Source organism: Hylobates moloch, unplaced genomic scaffold, assembly GCF_009828535.3.
Source record: "Hylobates moloch isolate HMO894 unplaced genomic scaffold, HMol_V3 SCAFFOLD_18, whole genome shotgun sequence".
In the NCBI taxonomy this organism is placed as follows: Eukaryota; Metazoa; Chordata; class Mammalia; order Primates; family Hylobatidae; genus Hylobates; species Hylobates moloch.
In genome coordinates, this window is record NW_026652293.1 from 61186781 (window position 1) to 61207182 (window position 20402).

Genomic DNA, 20402 nt, shown 5'->3' on the forward strand with positions numbered 1-20402 from the left:
CGTTCCCTGATGAGCTACAAGTCCATCCTGGTGATGCGCTCCATCCCTGAGCTGCTGCGGGGCCCACCCGACAGCCCCTCCCTCGGCGTGGCCCGGCACCTCTGCAGGGACACTGGTGGCTCCTCCAGTTCCTCCTCCTCTTCTGACAATGAGCTCGCCCCATTCGCCCGGGCTAAGTCACTGCCACCCTCCCCGGTGACACATTCGCCACTGCTGCACCCCCGGGGCTTCCTGCGGCCCTCGGCCAGCCTGCCTGAGGAGGCCGAGGCCAGTGAGCGCTCCACCGAGGCCCCAGCTCCGCCTGCATCTCCCGAGGGTGCTGGGCCACCAGCCGCCCAAGGCTGCGTGCCCCGGCACAGCGTCATCCGCAGTCTGTTCTACCAGCAGGGGGGTGAGAGCCCTGAAAGCGGGGCCCTGGCCCCGGGGAGCAGGCGGCACCCGGCCCGGCGGCGGCACCTGCTGAAGGGCGGGTACATTGCGGGGGCGCTGCCTGGCCTGCGAGAGCCACTGATGGAGCACCGCGTGCTGGAGGAGGAGGCCGCCAGGGAGGAGCAGGCCACCCTCCTGGCCAAAGCCCCCTCCTCCGAGACTGCCCTCCGGCTGCCTGCCTCTGGCACCCACTTGGCCCCTGGCCGCAGCCACTCCCTGGAACATGACCCTCCAGGCACCCCCCGCCCCTCCCCGGAGGCCTGCTGTGAGGCACAGCGACTGCCTTCAGCCCCTTCTGGGGGGGCCCCTATCAGGGACACGGGGCACCCTCAGGGCTCCAAGCAGCTTCCATCCAGTGGTGGCCACCCAGGCACTGCTCAGCCAGAGAGACCATCCCCGGACAGCCCTTGGGGGCAGCCAGCCCCTTTCTGTCACCCCAAGCAGGGTTCTGCCCCTCAGGAGGGCTGCAGCCCCCAACCAGCAGTTGCCCCATGCCCTCCTGGCTCCCTCCCTCCAGGATCTTGCAAAGAGGCCCCCTTAGTACCCTCAAGCCCCTTCTTGGGACAGCCCCAGGCACCCCCTGCCCCTGCCAAAGCAAGCCCCCCACTAGACTCTAAGATGGGGCCTGGAGACATCTCTCTTCCTGGGAGGCCAAAACCCGGCCCCTGCAGTTCCCCAGGGTCAGCCTCCCAGGCGACCTCTTCCCAAGTGAGCTCCCTCAGGGTGGGCTCCTGCCGGGTGGGCACAGAGCCTGGCCCCTCCCTGGACGCTGAGGGCTGGTCCCAGGAGGCTGAGGATCTGTCCGACTCCACACCCACCCTGCAGCGGCCTCAGGAACAGGCGACCACGCGGAAGTTCTCCCTGGGGTGTCGTGGGGGCTACGCAGGCGTAGCTGGCTATGGCACCTTTGCCTTTGGTGGAGATGCGGGGGGCATGCTGGGGCAGGGGCCCATGTGGGCCAGGATAGCCTGGGCTGTGTCCCAATCGTCGGAGGAGCAGGAGGAGGCCAGGGCTGAGAGCCCGCTGCCCCAGGTCAGTGCAAGTCCTGTGCCTGAGGTCGGCAGGGCTCCCTCCAGGACCTCTCCAGAGCCCACCCCATGGGAGGATGTCGGGCAGGTCTCCCTGGTGCAGATCCGGGACCTGTCAGGTGATGCGGAGGCGGCTGACACAATATCCCTGGACATTTCTGAGGTGGACCCTGCCTACCTCAACCTCTCAGACCTATACGACATCAAGTACCTCCCATTCGAGTTTATGATCTTCAGGAAAGTCCCCAAGCCTGCTCAGCCAGAGCCGCCCTCCCCCATGGCTGAGGAGGAGCTGGACGAGTTCCCAGAGCCCACGTGGCCCTGGCCAGGTGAACTGGGCCCCCACGCAGGCCTGGAGATCACAGAGGAGCCAGAGGACATGGACGCACTGCTGGCGGAGGCTGCCGTGGGCAGGAAGCGCAAGTGGTCCTCGCCGTCACGCAGCCTCTTCCACTTCCCTGGGAGGCACCCGCCACTGGACGAGCCTGCAGAGCTGGGGCTGCGTGAGAGAGTGAAGGCCTCCGTGGAGCACATCTCCCGGATCCTGAAGGGCAGGCCGGAAGGTGAACCCCCACCCCACCCCAGGCATCCTGCACGTCCAGGGGACCCCATTCGTACCTAAGGTTACTGCACTCCAGGTGATGGCAGGAGGCTCCCAGGGGCCCCCCGCCGGTGTCCAGATGCTGCCCACACCTCCTGTCCCTGCCTCAGGCCTCTGAATCTTGGGGTCACCTCTCCAGCCCTGACAACCCTCCCCACAGGGCAGCTGAGACCCAGCCCTGGGACCTAACATAGCTGTGGAGGTCTGGGGAGGCTGTAGGTGGTATGCCCCTGGGGAAAGCATTTGAAGGGGTCAGAGTCTTCCTGAACCATAATCCTCCTTTACCCCAGAGTCCTCCCAACCAGCCCCAGACCCTCCCTGACCCCAGACACCCCAACGCTGCACTCTCCCAACCCCAGATCCTGCCTGACTGCAGACCCTCCTAACCCCAGATCCTCCTGAGTCCTCCTTGACCCCATAGTCCTCTCTGACCCCAGACCCTACCTTACCCCAGACCCTCCCCAACTCCATACTCTACGTGACCCCAGACCCTCCTGACCTCAGGCCCTCCCTGACCCCAAAACCCTTCCTGACCCCAAAACCCTTCACAACCCAATAGTTCTCCCTGACCACATAGTCCTCCCTGGCCCTGGACCCTGTTGACCCCGTGCCTGGAGGTGGGAAGGGTGCTTGGTCTTCATGTTTCCTCTGTCCTCTGTGGCCTGGAAGTCTGGGGAGTGGGCAGTGGGCCGGCCGACCCCAATTTCTTCCTGTCCCAGCTGCTCCGGGTCCTTGCAGCCAGAGGCGGCTGGTGCTACCCAGAGGGGCCAGGCCTCCTGACCATGACCTTCATTGGCCCCCTTCCTCCTGCAGGTCTGGAGAAGGAGGGGCCCCCCAGGAAGAAGCCAGGCCTTGCTTCCTTCCGGCTCTCAGGTCTGAAGAGCTGGGACCGAGGTGAGCAGGCCCAACAGAGACCAGGCCCCACTGCCTCTCAGGGTCCCACCAGCGTGGCCAGACTGGTGGGAAGCAAGCTTGCACTCACAGGGGTGCGGGAACAGATGAGGGGTCCTGATAGGTGTGGTGAACTGAGCAGTCTTGGAAGACTTCCTGGAGGAGGTGGTGGTGGTGCAGATGGGCCAGGCTGGGGAGTTGGGGGTGGTGGGGCAGGGCTCCTCCTGGTGTTCCCACTGCAGGGTCCAGGCCATGCTCTGGGGCCTGGAGGTCATCCCTGAAGGCTGACCTCACCCTCCCTCCTCAGCACCGACATTCCTAAGGGAGCTCTCAGATGAGACTGTGGTCCTGGGCCAGTCAGTGACACTGGCCTGCCAGGTGTCAGCCCAGCCAGCTGCCCAGGCCACCTGGAGCAAAGGTAAGAAGCTGTCCCAGGGGCTGGGGGCTGGGTGAAATCAGGTGAGTGGCCATCCTGTGAGCTGGCCCCACAGGATGCCTCGCAGTCCGGAGGGAAACTGAGGCCCAGGGAGAGGTGTGAGGCCTGGCTGTGGCATGAGGCTTGCTCTGTCCTTTTGCAGACGGAGCCCCCCTGGAGAGCAGCAGCCGTGTCCTCATCTCCACCACACTCAAGAACTTCCAGCTTCTGACCATCCTGGTGGTGGTGGCTGAGGATCTGGGTGTGTACACCTGCAGCGTGAGCAATGCGCTGGGGACAGCGACCACCACGGGCGTCCTCCGGAAGGCAGGTGCGTGGGCCACAATGGGGGTCCCACCAGGCCAGGGAGGCTGGGCTGGGCCTGCTGGGAAGCCTCATCCTGCGTGGAATCCTTCCGGGCCCGTGCATTGGCCGCCGAGGCATCCGCTCCCTGACCCTGAGCAGCCCACATCCCTGTGGGGCCAGGCACCACACACGGCCAGGGCTGCAGGAGGCCTGAGAAGGTCAACACAGAGTTCTGACCACCCGGGCTGCCCTGGGCTGGCAGGAGGCCCTGAGCTGGTCCCAGCAGAAACAACCAGCCTTGGGAAGGATGGCCGGACGCAGCTGCTGACGTTACAGGGCTTGGAAGGAAGCCTGTTCATCCACGCTCCCTGCCAGGGAGAAAGCCCATCCCATTGGCCACTTGCCGGGAGAACTGAGTTTCTCGGGCGCATGACCCATCGCACCATCTTCCCACATTCCTTCCACACCCATCCCTCCAGCCCATGCAGGAGTGGGCTGCTTCCCGTTCCATACCTCAAAGTCGAGTTACAAGCACAACACAGTTCCCTGGGGCGTGTTTCTGAGGTGGTCAGGATGGGGGCTACAGGCCTAGCTCTGGGACCCCTGGCCCAATGCCCAGAGTGGGCCGGCCTGCTTGAACCTGTGCAGGGCAACCCAGTGAAGCCCAGCAGCCCCACCAGGGCCCCTCTGACCAGACCCTGGGCCCCTGCACAGGGTTCTGGTCACACCCAGGTGAATGGGCCAGCCCAGGAGTGGGGTCTGGCAGGGCAGACACCTCCCCAGCCCCTCGCCAGGAGAGGCCCCTCCTACCAGTCCTCACTGTGACTGGACCCTGAATGAACAGGACCAGGGAGGGTGGGCTCCAGAGCCCTGGTAGCTGCAGGGTGAGGCAGGCGTCAGCCAGATATTGGCCCCTGGAGGCTGGGTGCCCACCCTGGAGTCACTGACCATTGGGCAGTGCCTTGCAGAGCGCCCCTCATCCTCGCCATGCCCGGATATCGGGGAGGTGTACGCGGATGGGGTGCTGCTGGTCTGGAAGCCCGTGGAATCCTATGGCCCTGTGACCTACATTGTGCAGTGCAGCCTAGAAGGTATGACGTGGCCCCTGTGCCCGAGGCTCCGGCCACCCCTCCCGGGGGCCATGTCGAGGGGCCCTTGGGGAGATGCCTAGCCTGCTCTGTTCCCATGGGTGGCCTCAGGGAAGGGTTTCTCCACCCCCACTGACGTGGTGCGCGGAGGCCTCAGTGGCCCCTCACGTGCTCCTATGTGGCCAGGCGGCAGCTGGACCACACTGGCCTCCGACATCTTTGACTGCTGCTACCTGACCAGCAAGCTCTCCCGGGGCGGTACCTACACTTTCCGCACGGCATGTGTCAGCAAGGCAGGAATGGGCCCCTACAGCAGCCCCTCGGAGCAAGTCCTCCTGGGAGGGCCCAGCCACCTGGGTGAGCCACACCACACTCGGGGCTTGGAGGGTGGGAATAGCAGCTAGAAGACCCAGATTACGCTCCCTCCTGTGCAGGGTCTCCATAGCTGTCCACTTCCTTCTGGGGAGACAGCTGCTCCTGGGCTTGGCATTCGAGGCCTACACACTTTAGGGGCCGCCTCACCCCCAGGTCCCCCCTTCACTCAGCTACACTCCCAGACACTTGTTGACGAGCACACAAGTCCATTCTGCTTCATGCTGAGTGTTGGTAGTGACTGGCCTGGGCTGCCTCTAGCTTTGGTGGAGGAATGCTGGGGTTGATTAGTAATGGCTGCCCTGGGCTCAAGAGAGGAAGAGAGGGCATGATTGCTATGGGTGGTCCATTCTCAAATGCCCCTGCAGCCCTCACACCCTCACTCAGGTTGCCTCTCACTGCTTGCTGTACCCCCTCCCTGTCCCCATACCCCCAGAACCTGAGGAACAAGAGGTGGGAGTGCGTAGCTCAAAGCCCCAGTTGTCAGGGTGCCTGGGAAGGGGTGATGGGAGAGGTGGGGAGAGCTGGGGCTGTGGGGATGCCCTCTTCGCCCCCTCTTATCACCTGCTTCTCCTCCCACAGCCTCTGAGGAGGAGAGCCAGGGGCGGTCAGCCCAACCCCTGCCCAGCACAAAGACCTTCGCATTCCAGACACAGATCCGGAGGTGCAGTGGCCTCAGGGGCTGCAGGCGGGTGGGGCCAGGGCCTGGACCGCCCCCTTGCTGGCCACCCATGCTCCCACACCCATCTTCTCGCTGAGCTGGGCTCCTGCTGCTCTGAGTGTTGCGAGTCGGGGAATGGGAGGGGACCACCCACCAGCCTGACCGCTGTCCCCTTGAGCAGGGGCCGCTTCAGCGTGGTGCGGCAGTGCTGGGAGAAGGCCAGCGGGCGGGCGCTGGCCGCCAAGATCATCCCCTACCGCCCCAAGGACAAGACAGCAGTGCTGCGCGAATACGAGGCCCTCAAGGGCCTGCGCCACCCGCACCTGGCCCAGCTGCACGCAGCCTACCTCAGCCCCCGGCACCTGGTGCTCATCTTGGAGCTGTGCTCTGGGCCTGAGCTGCTCCCCTGCCTGGCCGAGAGGTGAGGGTGGCCTGAGGTGGCGTGGTTGAGCTGATGGACGGACTGATGGACTGATGGACGCAGGCCTTTGGGGTGGGGCTGGAGGACCAGGCCCCTCTGCACAGCCAGTGCCCCTCCCAGTCCACGGGGAGTAGTCTCAGCCCTGGCCCTGGTGGCCCCCACCCCGGAGCCTGGGCTAAGCAGCTTCTGCCCCCCAGGGCCTCCTACTCAGAATCCGAGGTGAAGGACTACCTGTGGCAGATGCTGAGCGCCACCCAGTACCTGCACACCCAGCACATCCTGCACCTGGACCTGAGGTCCGAGAACATGATCATCACCGAATACAACCTGCTCAAGGTCGTGGACCTGGGCAATGCACAGAGCCTCAGCCAGGAGAAGGTGCTGCCCTCGGAGAAGTTCAAGGACTACCTAGAGACCATGGGTACGTGTGTGGACAGTTGGGGGGACCTCACTTGGGGTGAGGGACAGGAAGAAGCCCCCCTCCTCCAGTGCTGTCCCCTCTCCCAGCTCCACTGCCACCCACTCAGCCGCACACCTGGCCCACACACCTGTGCCCCCACCTATCCCACCTGGGACCACTCACTCATGGCTACCACCTGTGTCCCTCCACCTGAGCCCAACCACATGTGCCCCTCCCAGCTCCAGAGCTCCTGGAGGGCCAGGGGGCTGTTCCACAGACAGACATCTGGGCCATCGGTGTGACAGCCTTCATCATGTGAGTCCTCCAACCTGTCTGGGCGTTGCTAGGTGGGCGGGGCACTCTCCCCCCTCCACCCGAGGGTGACATCAGGGCCCCTGCACCCCCGTCCACCCGAGGGTGACCTCACGGCCCCTGCGCCCCGATACTCGAGGGTGACTTCACGGCCCCTGTACTCCCGTCCACCCGAGAGTGACCTCACGGCCCCTGCACCGGCCACCCGAGGGTGACCTCAGTGCTCCTGCATCCCCTCCCCCTCCGCTCTGGTCTACCCGAGGAGGGTGACCTCAGGGCCCATGCACCCGCCACCTGCGCAGGCTGAGCGCCGAGTACCCGGTGAGCAGCGACGGTGCACGCGACCTGCAGAGAGGACTGCGCAAGGGGCTGGTTCAGCTGAGCCGCTGCTACGCGGGGCTGTCCGGGGGCGCCGTGGCTTTCCTGCGCAGCACTCTGTGCGCCCAGCCCTGGTAAACCGCGCCCCTCTCCTCCTCCTTCTCCCCGCCCCCTCCTCCTTCCGCCCCGCCCCGCCCCGCCCCGCCACTCCTTTTCCCCTACGTCCTCTCCCCTCCCCCTCTCCCCTTTTCCACTCGCCTTCCCCACACCCCTCCCGCCGCTGGGCCACGTGCTGAGCCTATGTCCGTCCCAGGGGCCGGCCCTGCGCGTCCAGCTGCCTGCAGTGCCCGTGGCTAACAGAGGAGGGCCCGGCCTGTTCGCGGCCCGCGCCCGTGACCTTCCCTACCGTGCGGCTGCGCGTCTTCGTGCGCAATCGCGAGAAGAGACGGGCGCTGCTGTACAAGAGGCACAACCTGGCCCAGGTGCGCTGAGGGTCGCCCCGGCCGCACTCCTCGGTCTCCCCACTGGGGCTCGCTGCAGACGCGCAAATAAAAACGCACAGCCGGGCGAGAAGTCTTCCGTCTCGTTGCATTATTTTCTTTTGGGGAGGGGAGGGAGTGAGGGCTCTGTCCCCGCCTTTCTGGCTGGGGCGCCGATCAGCCTGCCCTGCTGTGTCTGGGCCTGCGAGCTCCTTAGAGGGCGTCCTTAGGGGTCGATGCTCCGCGCGTTCAGCCCCGCGGGGCGTCTCCATCCTCACACCCGTGCGCGTTTATTCCACCCGCCGTGCGCCTTCCTCTCCTGCATCACGCTGACCTCCAGCCCCGCAGCCCGTTTTCTCTCCGCCGTCGGGCCAGCCGCTTGTTTCCAGAACTTCTCTGCCCCAGGAAGAGTTCTTGGGCAAAGCGTGCAAGCGAGGGCAGGGAGCCGCGGGCCACGATCCGCTGGCGGAGAGGAGGCTTCAGAGTCGCTGGCGCGTGGCCTCGGTGAAAAGCAACCCAGTGTTTTGAGATTCCACGGGCAATGACTGCGCTGGCCGAGCCCCGCCCTGCCCCTTGCCAGGAGTACAAGAAGCCTGGGCCGTGGGGTGCGCGTGTTGTCTCTCAAACGCTCCTGAATGTCCTTTCTCCTACTCTTCTTTGACGTGGGAAAGGGAACTTGAGACAGGTGCAGCCCAGGAGACCTGGGAGCTGGCAGGGAGGGCCTTCTCCTCTTGCACATGAAACCTTTTGCAGAGGTCCCTCAGACACAAGACCAGGCCCCTCATACCTATGTCTAAGCACAGATGGAGAGGAGGCTAACCGACCCCTCTTGGCTAAAATGGGTCCTGCTGATTCCTGGCCAGCTTAGATTTATGGGGACATCCAGTGATGGAGTTGTCCTGGCTCTCTCTGACAGCATGCAACCCAGAATGAGGCCCCGTTGTTTTAAACACTCCTTTCAATCACCAAAACAGTCAGCTCTTCATAGCATCCTCTTCTTGAGCAGCCCCACGGTTCCCGGGGTGGGGATATGTTCTCCACGGTCCCCAGCAACAAGGCTGACTTGTTGGACGACAGCTTCGTTCCTGGGGGCCTGGGGCTGCAGGGTGTAGACGGCAGTCTCTACCCTCCTGATTCTCCTCATCCCAGGGGCCCAATGACGACCACATGCTGATGGGTCCGTTCTGCAATGTCCAAATGCTGAACACCTCCCCTGAAATCTTACTGAGCCCAGGACACTTTGAATTAAAATCCAAGCTTCAGCCAGGCACAGTGGCTCACACCTGTAATCCCAGCACTTTGGGAGGCTGAGGTAGGAGGATCACTTGAGCCCAGGAGTTCAAGACCAGCCTGGGCAACAATAGGGAGACTCTTATCTCTACAAAAAACAAAAAAATTAGCTTGGCGTGGTGGTGCATGCCACCAGCATGGTACCAGCTACTCGGGAGGTGAGCCCAGAGGTCAAGGCTGCAGTGAGCTGTGATTGTGCCACTGCACTCCAGCCTGGACCACAGAGCAAGACCCTGTCTCTAAAAAGAAAACAAATCCAAACATCTTCTAACTTGAACTGACTGCCCTCACTCCCTCTGCCCCCACACTGCCTCTGACTTTACCTTCCTCCTCCTTTATGACGTCCTGAGAGTCAGCATGTCACCACTCAATGCATCACAAAGGGCACAGGCACCGTGCACTCACTTTCCCACAACATTGATGTCAGGGCGCGGTGGGGGGAAAGGTAGTATCTTTTCCTCACCCATTGCAAGGCGCATGGATGAACCTTGCATGTATGGCCCCAATCACAAAGACAGGTTAACAAGATAAAGCACAACACACACCTATTTAACAAAAGGTTTTATGTGACAAGTGAGCCTTCAGAAACAAAAACCCAAAGAAACAGGCAAATCTGTCTATTTTTTATGCTTGGGTTTGATGAAGAATGAACAGTCATGTAAAAATATGCTTAGACAAAAAGCAGGTGCAACTTAATGATAATAAACTGGGGGCAACTTGCCAAGGCCTGTTTGTTCAGATTCTTCTTGGCCTCTGGAATGAGGATCCTATGACCCGCTTTTGGGGGAGGTAGGTCAGAGAATTCTCTTATGGCTTCCTTCAAGGGAGAAAAGCAGGAGAAGGTCAGAGGGAGACAATTTCCTTCAGCTTGAGATACTCAGCATGCCAAGGTGCCATATTTTGGGGTATTGCATTCTGAGCCCCATCACTGACATCTCACAAAACTGTAGTACAGTACGACGACCATTAAGACTGGTACAGTCAAGACAGAGAACATTTCCATCTTGAGGAATCCCTTATGCTGCCCAAAAAGGCATAAAAATAACCACACCCACTTTCCTCCCACAGTAACACTCCTTAACCCTGGCACCCAACAATTTGTTCTGCACTAATATAACTTTGTCATTTTAGGAACGTTCTATAAATGGAATAATCCTGTATGTGGTATCTTTTGCCTGGCATCTCTGGAAATTCATGAAGGCTGCTGCATGTGTCAATAGTTCATTCCTTTTGATTGCTGCAGAATATTCCATATTATGGATGCACCACTGTTTGTTTAACCACTTATCCATTGAAGGACATTTGAGTCATTCCCAGTTTTGGGCAATTACAAATAATGCTGCTATAATCATTCATGTACACAGGTTGCTGTGTGACTGTAAGTCTTCATTACTCTGGGATAAATGCCCAAGAATGCAATGGCTGCACTGTGTTGTCATTTCATTGGCCGGCTTTATATCCTCATGGGTGAAATATCCATTCATGTCTTTTGCCCATTTTCTAACCGGATGGTTTGTTTACTTAATGTTGAGGATGAAGAGTTCTGTGTATATTCTGGAGACCAGCCATTTGCCATATATGTGGTTTTCAAATATGTTCTCCCACTTTTGGGCTTGGGCTTGTCTTTTCTTCCTCCTAACAGAGGCTTTTTTCTTTTTTGAGGCAGCATCTCAGTCTGTTGCCCAGGCTGGAGTGCAGTGGCGCAACCATGGCTCATTGCAGTCTTGAACTCCTGGGCTCAAGAAATCCTCCTACCTCAAGCTCCTGAGTAGCTGGAACTAAAGGTGTATGCCATCACACCTGGCTCATTTACTTTTTTTAGAGATGGGGTCTCACTATGTTGCCCAGGCTGGTCTCAAACTCCTGGGCTCAAGAGATTTTCCCGCCTCAGCCTCCCAAAGTGCTGGATTACAGGCATGAGCCACCTCACCTTAACAGGGTCTTTCATGGAGCAAAAGTTGTTAAAAAAAAGTTTTAAGCTGTGATAAAATACACATAACATTTATCATTCAACCATTTTCAAGTGTACAGTTCTTTTTTTTTTTTTTGAGACAGAGTCTTACTCTGTTGCCCAGGCTGGAGTGCAGTGGCACAATCTCAGCTCACTGCAACCTCCGCCTCCTGGGTTCAAGCAATTCTCCTGCCTCAGCCTCCCAAGTAGCTGGGACTACAGGCATGTGCCACCAAACCCGACTAATTTTTTGTATTTTTGGTAGAGGCAGGGTTTCTCCATGTTGCCCAGGTGGTTCTCAAACTCCTGACCTCAGGTGATCTGCCCGCTTCGGCCTCCCAAAATGCTGGGATTACAGGCATGATCCACCATGCCCAGCCAAGTGTACAGTTCTGTATTGTTAATTATATTCACATGTGGTGCAACCATCATCATCATCCATCTCCAGAACGCTTCATCTTGCAAAACTGAAACTCTGTCCTCATTAAAATCCATTCTCCCTTCTCCCGGGCCAGGGTAGCCCCCATTCTACTTTCTGTCATTATGAACTTACTTCCTTTGATACCTCACGTAAGTAGAATGCTATGGTATTTTCCTTCTGTGACCAGCTTATCTCACTTAGCATAGTGTCTTCCAGGTTCATCCATGGTGGTTTTGCTTGACCGCGAGACTAGGCTGTGCAGTGCCAACATTCAGACTGATCAGGAGTTCCCGAATAGTTCTCAGGGCTGTTTTATTGCTCACAGGTCTCACTCATATTGGGGAAGTCAGAAAATCACAGTGGATGAGGAAGGACAAAATGTGTTTGAACCAGAGCAAGAACCGTAGGAATGAGCATGAGTTGCCATAGGAGTTGCTGGACCGTCCACTCAGAGAGTTATGTGTGAAATAAACATGGTCTGAATCTGAAACCCCTCAAGGACCAGAACACTGGACACATAGGATGGATTAGGTCTGTGTCTCTTGTCCCAAGTAACTTTCCAGTAAGGACAAATACAACATAGCCCCGGCACCAACCAACCAAAATGATGGTGAATAATAACAATTAACATTAACAACAGGGCTTAACACCATTTATAGTGCCTGTTATGCTTTAGGCATTACCGCAGGGAAATTACTCATATTATCCTAATATATCAGAACTGTACAAGGGAAAAGCTGTCTTAAATGGCGTTTCTCCTCTGCTCTCACACCACAGCAGCAATCAATACAGAAGAAGATTCCGTGGCCAAACCTGTGAGGTTTCTTCCCACCACCAAGCAGCAGACACCAGCTGGGTGTCCTCACTCCAATTCCAACACTGTCTACCTGGAGATAGACCCCACAGGATTGGGGCTCACTTCCCAAGACTGCCCCCAACACAGACACCAGTCAAAAGTCCAGGCCTCTGGAACATCTGACCAACTGGCTTCAATTTGGGGTTCCCACAAACCCCTGTCTGGGTTCCATTAATATGTTACAGTGGCTCACAGAACTCAGTGAAACACTTACTTATGTTTACTGCTTTATTAAGAAGGATGTTACAAAGGATACAGACGCATAGGGCAAAGTATGAAGGAAGAGGCGCGGAGCCACCCTGCCCTCCCTGGGCGTACCATTTCCCAGGAACCTCCACATGTTCAGCTATCCGGAAGCTCTCTGAACCCCGTCCTTTTGGGTTATGGAAGCTTCGTTACATAGGCATGATTGATTCAACCATTGGCCATTGGTGAACAACTTGACCTTCAGCCCCTATCCCTTCCCTGGAGATCGGGTGTGGGGCCGAAAGTCCCAACTCTCTACTCCTGCCTTTGTCTTTCCAGGGACCAGCCCCACCCTGGAATCTATCAGACAAAAGGCATTCTAAAGAAAACACTTTGGCAATCCCAAGGATTTTATGAGTTATGAGCCAGTAACTGTGGGTGAAAATCAATCAATCTATCTATCTATCTATCTATCTATCTATCTATCTATCTATCTATATAAAATCACAATAACTTAGTATCTAGGAAACAGAAAGCTATGGCAATAAAAGGCAAAATTGATAACTGGCGCATTGGTAATCGTAGAAAATTTTAATATATTGTGTTTAGAAATCAATAGGTCAGATATATAAAAATAAATCAATTTCTGTAACTATTGATGGCATCACTGGAAACATTTATGTGATAGGAAGATAGGTAGATAGTACTTTGAAACCAGCAAATGAAGGATTCATATTACTTTCAGATATCCAGAGGCCAGCCACATAAATGACCAGGCATTAGGTCAAAATCCTCTCAAAGTGGAGATTATACAGCCCACATTTCCTGGCCATTGTGAAATGACATTAGTCACTGTCAATCAAAGAATAAACAGCAAGTTATAGCTAGCCACTTGGACATTTTAGAAAACATCCTAAATAATTTCTCCATTAAATAGGAAAACCAAACTAATAATTAATTTTAAAGAGGTATCCTAAGGAGGAAGGAAGGAGGCTGGCAGCAAAGGACATTCCTTTATTTCCCCAGCTCTAGGAATTCTTAGTTCAATGTTGAGAAAATAATTTATTCTGGTCATAACAGGTTTCCTTTGGTAACATGAAAATGAGACTACTACAGAACATAGAACATTAAGTTAAAAATTCAAGTTTTTAAAATCATACCATGCAAATTTTTACTACCATATGGTACAGAAACAAATAGCATTCAGAATGCAAATAATTGGCCTAGCTCCTGAGACCCTGCATTCTTTATCCAAAGGTTGGTGTGTCTTCAACACAGATGTCCTCATGCTCACCTGCAGATAAGGATACTGGTACCTTGGGCAACTGGGCTAAGAGATAAGATAGATAGATAGATATACACAGATATAAATATATAATAGAGATATAAAGATACAGATAGAGGCAGATAAATATAGAAATGATAGATGATATGATAGAGATCTAGAAGACAGAGAAGATAAATAGATGATATAGGTAGAGATAGAGGCAAAGATATATTGAAAAATGGATAATAGAGCTATAGAAGATAGATATCTACACATATAGATCAATGGATTGATAGAGATAGAAGATAGACACAGATAGGTAGATAGATATGCTAGATAGAGATATGGATGGATGGATATAAATACTACAGATAGAAGAGATAGGTATAGAGATAGAAGATAGAGACAGTTAGATGATAGGTAGATGTAACAGAATAGACATGATAGATATACAGAGATACAGAAGATAGAGATGTAGAGATAGATATACAAAGATAGTTACATAGATGCATACATTTGAGGCAACTGCATAATTTAGAGTATGTTATCTGCCCATAACATAATTAAATTGAAAACCAGTAACCAGTTAAATATATCTGAAAAATCTCCAAGTGTTTGACATAAACAATACACTTCCAAGTAATCCATGAGTCAGAGAAGAAATGACAAAGGAGACTGAATGAGAATGAAAACAAACTATGTCAAAATTTGTGGGATACAAAAATGAATCAAACAGGAATTCAGCTGAAGAATACAGTAAGTGGACTGAAAAGTTCACTAGAGGAATTCAAGAGTAGACTTGATCGAACAGAAAAATTGGCAAACTCAAAGACAGGTCATTTAAAATTATCCAGTTAGTGGAGCAAAAAAATAATAATAAAAAGGAATAAAGAAAGCCTAAGGGAATCCTAGAACAGAGAGAGAAAGGGGCAGAATGCTTATTTAAAGAAATAATGCCCTAAAACCCAAAAAAGAAATAATGCCTTAAAACTCCCCAAATCTGGGGAGGCAAATGAACATCTAGATTTGTGAAGTCTAAACGGCCCCCAATATGATAAACCAAAGAAGTCTACACTAAGACACATTATAATCAGATTGCCAAAGTCAAAGACAAAAAGAGAATTTTGAAAGCAGCATGAGGAAAGTGACATACATGGGAGCTCCAATCGGATTACTGGGGGACTTCTCAGTAGAAACCCTGCAGGCCGAAAGAGAGGGGGATAATAGTTTCAAAGTGCTGAAGGAAAAAAAATTGCTAACCAAGAATCTTACTCCTAGCAAAGCTTTCATTTGAAAATAAAGGCAAGATGAAGACTTTCCCAGACAAACAAAAGCTGAGGGAGTTCATCACCACTAAACCTTCCTTACAAGAAATGCAAAATGGCATTTTCCCACCTAACAGCCGAGCAAACATGAACAGAACTAAAGGAAGAAACAATAACACAATAATAGTAAGAGATTTCAATACCCTACTTCCAATAATGAATAGAACAACCAGAAGATCAATAAGGAAACAGAAAACTTGAACAACATTATACACCAATTGGATCTAAAAGACACATACAAATATTCTACCTAACAACAGCAGAAGACGCATTCTTCTCAAGCACATAGGGAACATTCTCAAGATAAACCACGCTGGGCCACAAAACAAGTATTAATAAATTTAGGAAGATTGGAATCACCTTATAAACATACACACACCTGACAACAGAGTCTCAAAATCCATGAGGCAAAAGCTATCAGAACTAAAGGGAAAAATGGACAATTCAACAATAATGGTTAGTGATTCCAATAGCACTTCCTCAATAATGAACAAAATAACTAGAAAAAATGACCAAGAATATAGAAGACTTACAAAACACTATCAGCCAATTGGGCAAAACTGACATCCATAAATGTTCTGTGTTTTCTTTTCTTTTTTTTTTTTTGAGACGGATTTTCGCTCTTGTTGCCCAGGCTGGAGTGCAATGGCATGTTCTTGGCTTACTGCAACCTCTGCCTCCCAGGTTCAAGCAATTCTCCTGCCTTAGCCTCCCTAGTAGCTGGGATTACAGGCACGCACCACCATTCCTGGCTAATTTTTTGTATTTAGTAGAGATGGGATTTCACTATGTTGGTCAGGCTGGTCTGGAACTTCTGGGCTCAGGCAATCTGCCTGCCTCGGCCTCCCAAAGTGCTGGAATTACAGGTGTGAGCCATCATGCCTGGCCACAACTGTGTGTTCTAACATTCTAGATTTGTCTGTTTGGCAACCTGTCATCACAGTGCCAACTGTATTCACTATATATTTTTATTTTCTATATTCTTGTTGCTCTGAACATGTGGCCTAGATGGCAGGAGAGAGACAGCCTCCTCCTCCCAGGGCAGGCCATTTCTTAGAGACAGCCAGAGGGCTTGCCCAGGACCGCAGCTTTAACCTCCAGACTAACCAATCCAGAGCCCAGATCCCAACAAGCTCCTTATCAAACCCTCAGCACAAGCCAATATGCCTAAATTAACCCAGGGCCAGGCACCTGGCAGCTAGGGACAGTCTCTGTGCCCAAAGCCCACCAGAATTATAGAAAGTCACCAGTCGTAAGTGTTACCCTGTCCTGCCTTGTCTTTCCCGCAGAAATCCCATCAAAGGTTCTGGCCCAGGCTTGCCCCTGCTCCTTTATACCCCCTGGCTGACCCTGGTGTTTCCTCGTGTGGCCCTGGTGTCCTGGCATGCTCCTTCTCTTGGGAAATGTAAGTGATAAATTCTTCTTTCTTTCTTTTTTTTTTTTTTTTTCTCTTTTTGAGATGGAGCTCGCTCTTTCACCTAGGCTGGAGTGCATGATGTGATCGTGGCTCACTGCAACCTCTGCCTCCCAGGTTCAAGTGATTTCCCTGCCTCCTGAGTAGCTGAGATTATAAGTGTGTGCCACCACGCCAGACTAATTTTTGTATTTTTAGTAGAGACAGGGTTTCACCATGTTAGCCAGGCTAGTCTCAAACTCCTGACCTCAAGTGATCTGCCTGCCTCGGCCTCCCAAAATGCTGGGATTACAGGTGTGAGCCACAATGCCCGGCCATAAATTCTTCTTTCAATAACATTAGGCTCTCCATGTTGTCATTCAGTCATCTCCATAAATTAAACTCTCGTGGGTATAGTCATGGACAGAACAGAACCCTCCAGTGGGTAACAGCAGAATGCATGTTCTTCCCAATGCACGTGGAGCCTTCTCAGGATTGGCAATCCGCTAGGCTGTAAAACCGGTCTCAGCTGACACCACACAAAGAACATTTTCTGACCAAAATGGAGTTTAATTAAAGTCAACAATAGAAGGAAACTTGGAAAATTTACAAATATTTGAAAATTAAACAATGCACTTTAAAATAAACTGTCAAAGAAGAAATCTCAAACACAATTAGGAAGTATTTTGGCCAAATGAAAATGAAAATGGCGTACTGAAAATCATGGGATGCAGCTCAAGTAGTGCCTAAAGGGAAATGTATAGCCATAAATTCCTGCATTAGAAAAGAAGAGGCTGGGCGGCTTACACCTGTAATCCCAGCACTTTGGGAGGCCAAGGCGGGTGGATCACTTGAGGTCAGGGGTTTGAGACCAGCCCAGCCAATGTGGTGAAAACCCGTCTCTACAAAATACAAAAACTAGCTGGGTATGGTGGCAGGCACCTGTAATCCCAGCTGCTTGGGAAGCTGAGGCAGAAGAATTGCTTGAACCTGGGAGGCAGAGGTTGTAGTGAGCAGAGATCGTGCCATTGCCCTACAGCCTGGGTGACAAGAGCAAAACTCCATCTCAAAAAAAAAAAAAAAAAAGAAAGAAAAAGAAAAGAAGAAAGGGTTGGGTCTGTTGGCTCATGCCTGTAATCCCAACACTTTGGGAGGCCGAGGCAGGTGGATCCCCTGAGATCAGGAGTTCAAGACCAGCCTGGCCAACATGGCGGAACTCCATCTCTACTAAAAATACAAAAATTAGCTGGGTGTGGTGGTGCACACCTGTAATCCCAGCTACTCAGGAGGCTGAGGCAGGAGACTCACTTGAACCCAGGAGGCAGTGGTTGCAGTGAGCCCAGATTGCACCACTGCACTCCAACCTGGGCGACAAGAGTGAGACTCCACCTCAAAAATAAATAAATACAAAAGAAGAAAGATCAGAAATCAATAACCTAAGCTTCTTTTTTTTTTTTTTTTTTGAGACAGTCTCCCTCTGTCGCCAGGCTGGAGTGCAGTGGTGTGATCTTGGCTCGCTGCAATCTCCGCCTCCCAGGTTCAAGTGATTCCCCTGCCTCAGCCTCCCGAGTAGCTGGGATTACAGGCACGTGCCACCACGCCTGGCTAATTTTTTGTATTTTAGTAGAGACCAGGTTTCACCATATTGGCTAGGATGGTCTCAATCTCCTGACCTCGTGATCCACTTGCCTGGGCCTCCCAAAGTGCTGGGATTACAGGCATGAGCCACCGTGCCTGGTCTAAGCTTCAATTTTAAGAAAGCAGAAAAAGGCTGGGTGCTGTGGTTCATGTCTTCAATCCCAGTGCTTTGGGAGGCTGAGGTGGGAGGATTGCTTGAGCCTAGCAGATAGAAGTTGCAGTGAGCTTTGATCATGCCACTAGACTCCAGCCTGGGCAACAGAAAGAGACCCTGTATCCCCCCCCCAAAAAAAGAGGCTGGGCACAGTGACTCACACCTGTAATGCCAACATTTTGGGGAGGCCGAGGAGGGAGGATTACTTGAGTCCAGGAGTTTGAAACCAGCCTGGGCAACACAGGGAGACTTTGTCTCTACAAAAAAATTTAAAAATTAGCTGGGCATGCTGGTGTGCACTGGTGGTCCTAGCTACTTAGGAGGCTGAGGTGGGAAGGCTGCTTGAGCCTGCTGCAGATTGAGACTGGCAGTGGCCGCAGACTGAGACTTGCAGTGAGCTGAGATCATGCCACTGCACTCCAGCCTGGGCTACAGAATGAGATGCTATCTCATAAAAAAGAGAAGCAAACTAAAAGCACAAAAAAGAAAGAAAACAATAAAAAGGAAGGTGGAAATTATTGAAATAAAAAACAGAAACATAATAGAGAAAATTAAATGAAATAAAAAGTTGTGGCCGTGTGCAGTGGCTCACGCCTGTAATCCCAGCACTTTGGGAGGCCGAGGTGGGCAGATCACGAGGTCAGGAGTTCGAGGCCAGCCTGGCAATATGGAGAAATCCTGTCTCTACTAAAAATGCAAAAATTAGCCAGGCATGGTGGCACATGCCTGTAGTCCCAGCTACTTGAGAGGCTGAGGAAGAAGAATTGCTTGAAGCTGGGAGGCGGTGGTTGCCGTGTGCCGAGATTGTGGCACTACACTCCAGCCTGGGCAACAGAGCAAGACTGTTTCAAAAAAAAAAAAAAAAATCAATTTGTGACCAAACGTTAGTTTTACTGACCAAGAGAAAATAAGCAAATATCTAGAAAGACAAAAGTTACCAAAACTGACATAATAAATGAACTATCTGACCAGTCCCATAACAATTAAAGCAATTGAGCTAGTAATTTAAAATCCACTACAAGGGAAAGGCTGGGATCACACGGCTTCACTGGATTTTACAGAGCATTAAATAAAGGGAGAAAGCGACCCTCTCAAATTCTTTCAGGACAGTGGGGGAGGGTGCTTCCTAACTCAGGAGTCCAGCATCACCCTGGTACCAAAGCCACACAAAGACACCACGAAAACACTATGGACCACAGCCCAGCGGGTGGCTCAGGCCTGTAGTCCCAGCAACCGGGGAGTTGGGCGGGAGGATCACTTGAGGCTGGGGGTTCGAGACCTCTGGGAAACATAGTGAGACCCTGTCCTTTTAGAAAACTGCAGAGCAATATCCCTCACGAGTATAGGTGTAAAAATCTTGAAGTATTAGCGAACTGCATAGAGCAAGACAGTAAAAGGACCAAGTGGGATTTACCCCAGGAACCTAAGACTGGTTCAGTGGTGGAAAAGCAGATAATGAAATGTGCTATATTAGGAGACTAGAAATAGGCCAGAGGCATCTTTTTGAGGTAATGAAAATGTTCTAAAATTGAATCATGATGACGGTGGATTTAGTAAAAATCATTTTAATGGTACACTTGAAATAGCTGAATTTTACCGTGTGAAAACTATACCACAATTAAGTTGTTACAAAAAGTCAGGGTGGTCGGAAGAGGTGACTCCGGGCTGGGAAGGGCAGGGTAGGGCAGGGAGAACACAGGGGTCCAGGGCACGGTGGAGACAGAGCTCCACACCAGCACCAGGAGGCCTTCCTCCAGATGGCAGGGTTGCCCCTGCGAACACAGGGCGCCTGGGAAGGGACAGGACATGGGAGGCATGGAAGCAAACAGGGTGTGCGGGGCTTCTCTGGGTGCCTGGAGTGCACAGGGCTGGGTGTGGGGTGACCAGAAGCTCTGGGCACTGCTAACATGGGAGGCACTGGGCTCCGTGGCCACCCAGGGCATAAGGGGATCTAGGGCGCACGGGTGACCCATGGGCCCTGGGGGGTCTGAGCTCACTGGGAGGCTACAGGTGCAGGAGGGGGGCATTGGGCACACGGGGGGGCATGTGGTGGGCAAGGGTGAGATGGGGAGGGTACAGCATGCAAGATGGGCACTGGGGTGCAGGGGGCTCGAGGGCGCGGGGGGCACCAGGACAGATGGGTGCTGCACAGGTGGTGCTGGGCACCCTCCATGCAGCCCACGGCACGACAATGTCCTGC

General features: G+C 53.2%; 1 protein-coding gene across 2 annotated transcripts in view; it reads left to right on the forward strand.

Annotated features, from left to right (window-relative positions):
* Positions 1 to 7832, forward strand: part of OBSCN (obscurin, cytoskeletal calmodulin and titin-interacting RhoGEF) — a 168297-nt gene extending 160465 nt beyond the window's left edge. For both annotated transcript variants that reach the window (XM_032136250.2, XM_058430481.1), the window contains 12 exons: positions 1 to 2020; positions 2872 to 2952; positions 3257 to 3367; positions 3528 to 3695; positions 4639 to 4761; positions 4945 to 5115; positions 5713 to 5794; positions 5973 to 6212; positions 6410 to 6633; positions 6852 to 6927; positions 7227 to 7376; positions 7556 to 7832. In XM_032136250.2, coding sequence (XP_031992141.1) covers positions 1 to 2020; positions 2872 to 2952; positions 3257 to 3367; positions 3528 to 3695; positions 4639 to 4761; positions 4945 to 5115; positions 5713 to 5794; positions 5973 to 6212; positions 6410 to 6633; positions 6852 to 6927; positions 7227 to 7376; positions 7556 to 7733 — 3624 coding nt within the window. In that variant the 3' untranslated portion in view covers positions 7734 to 7832. The remainder of the gene's footprint in view (positions 2021 to 2871; positions 2953 to 3256; positions 3368 to 3527; positions 3696 to 4638; positions 4762 to 4944; positions 5116 to 5712; positions 5795 to 5972; positions 6213 to 6409; positions 6634 to 6851; positions 6928 to 7226; positions 7377 to 7555) is intronic.
* Positions 7833 to 20402: the final 12570 nt, after the last annotated feature.